General features: G+C 37.4%; 1 protein-coding gene across 1 annotated transcript; it reads right to left on the minus strand.

Annotated features, from left to right (window-relative positions):
* Nucleotides 1-3,289: 3,289 nt before the first annotated feature.
* LOC129237877 (vitellogenin-3-like) lies at nt 3,290-6,492 on the minus strand. The gene is made up of 3 exons (XM_054872844.1): nt 6,102-6,492; nt 5,701-5,960; nt 3,290-4,073 (listed from the first exon to the last, which is right to left on the minus strand). The coding sequence occupies exons 1-3, from the start codon at nt 6,385-6,387 to the stop codon at nt 3,405-3,407; spliced, it is 1,215 nt and encodes a 404-aa protein (XP_054728819.1). The 5' UTR covers nt 6,388-6,492; the 3' UTR covers nt 3,290-3,404.
* Nucleotides 6,493-9,710: the final 3,218 nt, after the last annotated feature.

A 9,710-nucleotide genomic window follows, 5' to 3' on the forward strand; every position in this document is an offset into this window, starting at 1 on the left:
ACTGCAGTTTCCTGCAACCCCATACGCATTTGAGAAATAGAGGGGGAATCAAAACCAATGAATAAGTTCGGCTGACTAGTGTCAGAATTAGAGGTGTCACTTTCTGAACCATCATTCATTTCCGATATTTTGGAGCTGAATGTAGAGCAAGAGGGATAGTTTTCTGGACCACAGAATTATTAATTAGTAATTTGCTTGGTCATCTCATCGCGGCGTCGTTGTCTTCTATAAGTTTCCTTATTTCAGGTATGTCCACTATTCCGATACGGCCTATACGAGCACCTATTTGATCTGACAGAAAAGCTTGCTCTTTTCAAGGAACTTTTTTTTCTTTTGGACATGAGCAAGTTGTAAAATCTTCACACTTACAAGCTGAAATATCAAAAAGTCGGCAAGCATTCGCCTTAAAGTCATCAGCACGTTTTTTCAAAGCAGGACTTCTATGTGCAGAATAAAAACCCTTTTTAATCTCTCTGTACTTTTTTAGGATCCTCATTTATCATGTACATATATTACTTCTAATGATTGCGGATGATATCATTTTGTTAGCGGATCACCCAGGCAAACTACAAGAGATGATTAATAGCCTTGAAAGCTACTGCAACCTGTGGAATCTTGAAGTAAACCGCTCAAAGTCTCAAATAATGGTGTTCAAAAAAGGTGGGGAAACTTAGTAAGAAGAAGAAATGGTATTATAGTAAGGAAGAAATACAGACTGTGTCTCAAAATACTTACATAGGAGTGGAAATACTCGTAACACCTCAGATGAAATTAAAAAAACATGTTGAAAACAGAACAGCTGCAGCAAAGAATGGCATTAATGCTACGTAGACTTGTCTTTTAAAAAAGAAAGAAGTTTCAATTGAAGCTAAATGGAAACTTTTGCCAGCAGTTTGTCGTTCAATACAATCATACGCAGCACAGGTGTGGGGTTTCGGGTGGTTTGAAGAAGTTCATATATTGCAAAAGTATTTTGTAAAGCGAATTCTGAAGCTACCTACATACAAACCGGCATGCAAGAAAATCATTTGTTCATCTTAGAACTATTCCTTAAGTGTATGCACAGAATTTTATTTATATACTCAGAAAATCGGCTGCCACATTATCTGTCCAAAATTGTTATAAAGAAAGAGATCTTAGAGATCTAAAGAATTTGTTTAGTAAAAACGATGTCATTTGCCGAACAGATAACATACAATCAGAAAACTGGATAGAAGATGCAAAATTGCTTTTAACAAACCACAACCAGGCTAGGATGAATGTGTACATATAGTATAGTAAGAAATTAGATTGGTCAAAAGGTCTGGTTTATTTAAAACAAAATATGATATAGAATCAAGCATGTGGATAATGAGGACTAGAAGTGACATGGTAATTTTAAATAACAACAGATTTGACACAGAAAATAAAACTTGCTCAATGAGTAATTTTGGCGAGCTTGAAAACATGGCACATTTCTTGGCGCGCTGCCCAATATTAAGAGAATACAGACAAGTCTTTTTCGGAAAATTTACCTTAAATGTTTCACAGCTGATTGAGATTCTCAATGGGGGAAAATGAACATTGGGATAAGCTTTTGCGTTTCTTTAAATATGTCTCTAGATACAGAGATTACTCAGTAAAAGCGTTTAACTGGTTTTAAAAAACCATAAACCGAATAATTGTTCTGTACGAAAAATAAATCGACAGACGGCTCATGCCATTGTCGTTAAATTATTGTAAATATTTATTTTTCTTAATATTACAATAAGTAAATTTCAAATTTTGTATATTTTACGTTTATTTGCAATAAATACTACTACTAAGAACTAGTCCATGAAATTAGGCAATTTGAAATTTCTTCGAAAGAACAAAAGGGGCCAGGCTGACTCTCTGGTCTTGGTATGTGCTGAATTTATCAACACTGTTGAAATGTGTTCTGAATACCGCAGGCGCTTAAGGGGGTCTTCTGGTCTCGAGGCCCTGAAATGAAGGGTTTTTTTGGGGATTGATTGTGACAAATCCTGTGAATATTTAAAAAATTTTTTTTTTTTATTTTAAAGGTACATGTCTTGGCTTTTAAAAAATGGTTTTGACTTTGAAAAAAATTAACACCCGCGACCTTGAAATGGCGCTGAAGACGTCCACCTCCAAACGAAACAGGTCTCCATTTTGGTCACGGTTTTTCCACCTGGGTAATCAGAAAGCAAAAATTAGATATGCGTTGTCTTCAGAGTTGCCCTGGTTAAGTTTTCCCGTGACAGATTTTTTTTTTAATTTTTTTCAAAAGTTATGCAACAATTTGCAAAAAAAATTTTTTTTTGCTCATTTTTTGAACTTTAAAAGGTTATAAAAATGGAATGAAAACAAATTTTAAAAATCATACGGTAAGTTTTCCGAATCTTTTAAGACCAAAACCATTGAAATCGGAGTATAACTACTATGAAAAGTGTGACCAAAATGCTTAAAAAACACGATTTTCGGGGAAACGCGTTTAAAGATAAAGTTTATGATAAAACGGCCGGAGGAGGGTACACTTCGGTGCCCAGAAAAATGTGAAAAAATGCGGTTTTCAAAAAATCCTTTCTGTGGCGTATTCTCGCATACACATACAACAAAATTATGCAAAAAAAAAATCGATTTTTTTTTCGCTGGAGACCAGAAGACTCCCTTAAGGCCTTCTATTTGAGTGTATTGACTATTTGCAACATATGGCTGAGTGTTATCGTCCGGCAATATCTTTCGACCGTAACTTGCCACGGTAGACAGTCACTTTTTTTTCAATTATCCGACTTGAGTGCAGCAACTGCAGTCGGTCTGGGCTGTAGTTTCGCTTGGTCTGAACAGTTTTTAATAGATGATACTGCCTTTGAGTGTAGAGCAAATCTTCGAACTATGAATACTTGTGTTTGGGGTTTATGTAGACACCGATTAACGGACCTCAGAGCAATGATTTTCTGGCTAAGAGCTTAGCTTTTCTTAAATCTTTGGACCCTTAAATCGTACTTTGTCCTATTTTCTTGCTTCTTAATGATTCCTACTAAAATAATTTCAATGTTATGCTAGCGCTACACTACTTTTAGTTTGTATAATAATTTTATTGTTATGTAAACCTTTATAAAATAAAATAAAAAAATAAAAATTTCAATGTTTTTGAAAATGACAAGCGTATGCTGCTTTTTCTTCTTGCAATCTGCATCTTCATTAAATAGAGCCTCAATTTCTGCATTTTTAAACCTTCTATTAACTGGGAAGTTCCGTGCCTCACACACCAAAATCACTAACTGTCTATGTAAAATATACTCCTGCGTTTAAATGTAAAACTATCACATTTATTTACATATCAATACATAGAAATATAGTCATAAAAGTACATACGAGTAAGTACTGTATTCTATATGTCTTTCAATCAATCAGGAATTCCTCTACGCACACAGTCCGCACTTCGAATGGAGGTACAGTTGCCTAGCATTGCCATTTTTACCAAACGGCTGCTGTCCATTCACTTCCAAAAAGTATTTCCCCTTCAAATTTCTTGGTACTTCATATCCCATAGGATACTCTGCAGGCGGACATTTATGCTGACGCACTCCGGTCAATGAGTTGCAACGCTGAGCCATAAAATTCCATTCATTATTTGGATAAACAGTTTCCGCATAATATTCCCAGGCACGCGCATGCGCACAAATAACATCAAAGCAACCAGTTGGCAAAGGATCAAGTCCACCTGGATAGAAGTCCACATCACCGAGAGGTTCACGTTTACCCAACACACCCGGATTGGAGTGAATTACATCAATGAATTCGGCAACGCCGCGCATTAAACCTGAGAGCGCAGAACCTTCATTGAAACAGGGCTTGGCTGGATCCAAACCAGTAATGCGTGGCACAAGTTTGCCGGTGTTGTAACTGTAGTAGCGACCTGCCGCGCCGACAATATGCGCACCTAGACCATGACCGATCAAGTGAATATTCTGAAGTGGTACAACGGCGGTTAAGAGCTCGAGACCTTCAGCTAGAATAGCGCCGATTGCATCGGTGTTAAGGGACGACCAAGAGTACAGAGTGTCCACAGAATCGGCCACATCGACGGCCTGTGTGGGGGAAAGATAAAAAATATTGGAAATAAAAAAAGAAATATAAATATAAATATTAAAAATATCAAAAATTAAATTAAATATTTTTTTAGTTATTTGAAAAAGCGGAAAATTATAAAACAAAAAAAAAAAAAATAAAACGTAAAAGCCATATAACGAGAAAAGCACTCATATATTTTTCTTAGTATTATATATAAAGGGAGATCAAAGTGGAGGTACTTTCTCTAACAGAGGTTTTTTCACAGATCACGCATGACTACTCTCAAACTAAATACACAATTTTTTTCCAGTATTCATTGACATTTCATCATGGAATGACTTAAGTCTCAACAACGTTTACAAATCGTGCAATTATATTAGGAAAATCGACGCTCTGTGAAAAATATCACCACGCACTCAGAGGAAATTATGGTTTTCACCAATGAGGCCCATTTTTAACTTTATTTTTTGGTCGGGGCAACTAGCAAGTACAGCACTCATACAACATTAAGGCCATTATACTGCACTCGGATTCCCTTTTAATTTTCTTTCAATCTACCCGACCTCCGAAGAGCCAAGGAGTCAAGGTGGTCGCTTCTTAACACATCAGTGCCAAAGACCTCAAGCTTGATTCGCGAGAAGGCGGAGCAAACGCACAGGAAGTGGTTCGCCGTCCATCCTCCTCTACACACGCTGGGCAGAGTACACTGTCTGAGATGCCTACATTTTCCATGTGCTTCGCACACGCAAAGTGGCTCGACATCAGTCCCTTCTGCTTAGTGACAGAATGATTTGCGACAGTCGATCCGACATGAAATCAACCATTACATCCATTGAAATCAATCGTTTAGAATGGCCTATGGGCTAGAGGTATCGGAATTATCGGCTCATATTTCTTCAAAGACGAGGCTAGCGCCAATGTAACAGTGAATGGCGAACACTATAGCGCCATGATAAACGATTTTTTGGTGTCGGATGCCGAATGCCGGAAATTGAAGCGCGTGATCACCACAATTTAGTTCCAACAAGACGACGACGGCACTTCTTGCCATACAGCCCATGAAACACTGGATTTACTGTGTCGTCGTTTCGATGAGTTATTTATCCCTCGTCTCGGACCAGTGGATTGGCCTCCCAGATCGTGTGATATCACTACTATGGGGGCTATGTAAAGTTTAAGTGCTTTGTGGATAAACCAGCTTCGATTGACGCAAGTGAAGCCGACATTATTAAAGTTATTCACGAGATACCGACAGTAGTCCTTTAGCGAGTTTTTACGGATGGCCGAATTACGGCGCAGTGTGGCCAACATTTGAAAGGGATTATGTTTAAAAAATAAATTGCATGAATGGTTCCACACAAAAATATTTAAGGTTTCCCAATCACTTCGTTGTTTTATTTCAATTTAAAATCCGATACCTCCAAATTAATCACCCTTTATATTATATATATCGTACTTGCATGCGTAAGCTGAATTTTTCATCCGTTAAGCTATTTTATGCTACTGCTCCTTTCATTTCAATTTTAATTTCCTCAACACTCTTAAACAACACTCTTAATTAGAACAAACTTCATTCATTAACTAACTATTTTCGTAAATTCAATGAATTACCCCTTTTGTTATTTTTCTACTACTTTTACTCACCACAAAATTCACATCACCACGACAATTGTAAGCTTTGGCCAACTCATTGATCGGATTCGAGGATTCGATTGTACTTTTCCAACCGGAAGCGAATATTACCACTTTCTTTTTTGGATCGAATTCGGGACTTTGACAAATTTCATTCGCTTTCAATATCGGATAACTGTAGCTATTGCAGGCTGTGCGTAGCTGAAACTTCAGTTTCGTCTTATCGGGCGTTACTAACGGAGTAATCGCATCAGATGCAATTGCAGAGGAGCCTAAACGACACGCGATTAATATCCATTAAAATTAATGAGCAGCGAAAAACTATATTTATAGGATCTTCATTTTCCATCAAAAACAAATATCCAACCTTTCACTGCACTCGTTACCCGCTCTAGTTAAATGTGCATACTTACAAATATTGTTGATAGCTGTAGACATCAGCTCGAATGGATAGCCGGCCAATAGGTTTTTGCTCGTCTCAAACACACCATGTGGCGTGGGTATCAAATTAGCTGCTGCGTTGCCAATGCCTCGCGCTGTATTCTGCATAATTTTGCCCACATCTTGTATACCCACCGATTTGGGCACCGAATTAACGATGATTTTGGGTAAATCGAAAACTGCATCGAGAAATTTGCCCGCTCGCGTGCCAGTAACTAACAAAGTAAGTACTAACACAACCATGTGGAAACGGGACATTTTGCTAGTTTTTCCCCCCTTTTGCTTGTTTTGTTAAAATTTTCTTTTACTACTTTTTGCGTTACTTATCACCACATTAAGAATTTTCACGATCGCAGTACGAAATGCCTTTGGGGAAAACTGTTCGCGTCTGCTACACTCAGCGCTTATTTATATATCGAGTTACATATATGTAAGTATGAGAAAGGCAAGCAAAAAGAGTGAAACTCATTTCACTAATTTGCTCTCCAATTTTGCTCATAATTGATTTGCTCCCGCTCAAGCCTCCGCTGAGTTGGCGATCGATCTACAGTCGTGATTGCAAAAACAATAGCAGAAGTCAGTGTAAGTGGGATTAGAACGAATTGAGCCGATTAGTATTTTAGACCTGAGGGTCTTCTTTATTAGTCATCTTCTGTAGTTTATTGCCTAGTCTATTTAGTTAATTTAGTTTAATTTATTAATTGATAAGCAATGAAAAATTTGATGAAATTATCTTTCTGAGTACGCGTTGTCTACGTCGCCTTCAGAAGAAGTAACAAGGAACGAATAGAGCAGAGTTGCACTTTACTTCTACAACACTTGGTACCAGCATAGACATTTTTGATTACGGAAAGGACTAAAATCTACTGCACTACTCGATCAGTTATCCACTTGAATAGAATTGCAGCAAAAAGCGGGTAACGGGTGGACGGGTACCCGCTGTCAAAGTTCGAACACATTTAGCATAGCATGAAAATGGACGAAATTACGTCGGCAAAATAATTCGATTTATTTCTATTTTCTCCGACAGGTTGAAGACTCAGCATTGCTTTTCTGATCACTTGATGACAAATTTGTTGGTTCACAAGCAACAGCAGTCAAATCACAAGAAAATGATTTCGATTTGTCTAAGAAACTCCGCAAAATGTCAATAATTTAAAAATAAGTTGTATTTTTGTACCAATGAGCTTTAACGAGTAGCTTCAGTTCAGTTCAGTTGGGTTTAACCGACCAAATTTTCCGAAGGAAGCAGATCAGCTGATTAACACTCGTCAACCGGTTACCCGGTGAAATTCTGTTTCGGGCCTACCAACGACGTGTATTATGAGGGATGATCAATTTAAATATTTTGGTGTAGATGTATCTAGCAATCGAAATTTAATAACAGAGGTGCGAGAGAGATGCGCAAACGGTGCACGGATATCAGGGTGCCTGCGAGAATGGGACAAGAAAACGAAACAACTGCTGCGGACTACTAAAATGCATGCCCATAGGATCATATCTGAGAAACCTAAGAAACGAGGAGTTATGAACACAGACAGGGGTGACCGACATTGTAAAATTCATATGAGCCAGGTGACGAGCATGGAAAGAGCATGTGACACGAGCCCCCAGCAATCTGTTGATAAAAATAGCTCGAGATGAGATACCAGAAGGAAGAAGGCGACCAGGAAGACCACCAAAAACGATGGGCAGAAAGTTGGATATCTACCTTAGCAGAAAATCAATCACAACAATGATTGGCAAAGCCAATAATAAAATATAAAGAAGAAGAAGAAGGATTTTAAATTGAAATAAAACGACGAAAATTCAAATTGATTGGGCAATCTTTATTATTTTTGTATTAAACGATTCATTAAATTTATTTTTTGAAGATAATCCCTTTCAAATGTTGGCCGCAACTGCGCCGTATTTCGGCCATCCGTAAGCACCAATTTTGAATGACTCGAGACTCGCTGAAGGTCTTCGGTCCGTATCTCAATAATAACTTTAGTCATGTTGGCTTCCAATGACAAGCATTTCGGCTTTATATACGCCCACAAACAAAAGTCCAAAGGTATCACATCACATGATCTTGGTCTGAGACGAGAGATAAATAACTCACCGAAACGACGACGCAATAAACTCATTGTTTCACGGGCTGTATGGCAAGTAGCGCCGTCGCCAACATGTTACAACCAAGTTGTGATGATGGCGCGCTTCATTTTCCGGCATCCGGCATCAAAAAGTTGTTTCTCATCGCGCGATAGCGCTCGCCATTCACTGTTACATTGGCGGCAGCCTCGTCTTTGAAGAAAGATGGACCGATGATTCCGATTACTCCAGCCCAGAGGCCACTCTAAACAATTGTTTTCAATAAATATAAAGGTTGTTCTTGAATGACTTCGGGTTGGTGTCCAGGCAAAATACGACAATTTTGCTTATTAACGTAGAGATTAAGCGAGAAATTGGACTCATCGCTAAACACCATTATTTTGGCCGAGCGCGCGAAAAACGCTTTTAACAGAGCGTTGATTTTCGTAATAAAATTTTATGATTCGTAATTGGTGTTAAAGCATAAGTGTATTCGTGGTGAAATGTCAATGAATACTGAAAAAAAATTGTGTATTTAGTTTGACAGTAGTCATGTGCGATCTGTCAGAAACCCCCTATTAGAGAAAGTTCAACCAATCTGATCACTCTTTATTATAATATATTGGAACTGTGATTTTAATGAACTTTATGTTTACTCGTTCAATGGCATGTAATTTATATTGCGTGAAGAAAAACAGGCCAGCAGCCTATAATAAAAAACGAAGAAGACGAGGTGATAAGATAATTAAGTGACTTTTCAGCATGGCATCTATCAAAATAGAAGCCTCAACTTTTAAAATTAAAGGAACACTGATTACAGCTTTTCTGCGCTTCGCTGCCACTATTTTGCCCACAATTGTATTAGAATAATTCTGTGCAAGTAATCACTTTGAGAGTTGTTGTCACAGCAAATTTTTTATATATTTTTTTTCTATTTTTTGTTCTTTTAAACATAAACATAAATAAAAATGCCAATGACACAATCAAAACGCTTATCGAATTTTTAATGTAAATAATTTTTTTTTCTTAATGCATTTATTTGATTCGTTTAATTTCTCAGTTTATTAAATTAATAATTGCAATTTGATTGCCATAATTGTGTCAAGCGTTTCGCATTTGTTTCAGCAGCCTTCACAGATCTTAAGGAAACGTTAACCATTTCTTGGAATGAGATAGTCAATAAGATAAGGCGCATTTGGTTGAAAGGCCTACACAAGGTTTGGTGATAATTTGTTTTTATATTTTTGCAGCCGAGTTCATTCTCCCAAAGCGGAAGCTCGTATTTTTCGTATATATAAAAGGTCTTTAAAAAGGCGCGCCTAGATGTTGTTTTTAAAATAAAAAATGTAGATTACTTCAGATTTTACTACTTCTGTTCAAAATACATACAGCTATTAGCAATTATATGTGAAAAATGGCATCATCTAAATGTCCACCAAGAGCACGTATTCGTCTGCAGATAAAATCTGCCAAGCAGTATCATCCTGAATGTCTAATTGTTGGGAACG

Source organism: Anastrepha obliqua, chromosome 2 (genome assembly GCF_027943255.1).
Source record: "Anastrepha obliqua isolate idAnaObli1 chromosome 2, idAnaObli1_1.0, whole genome shotgun sequence".
In the NCBI taxonomy this organism is placed as follows: Eukaryota; Metazoa; Arthropoda; class Insecta; order Diptera; family Tephritidae; genus Anastrepha; species Anastrepha obliqua.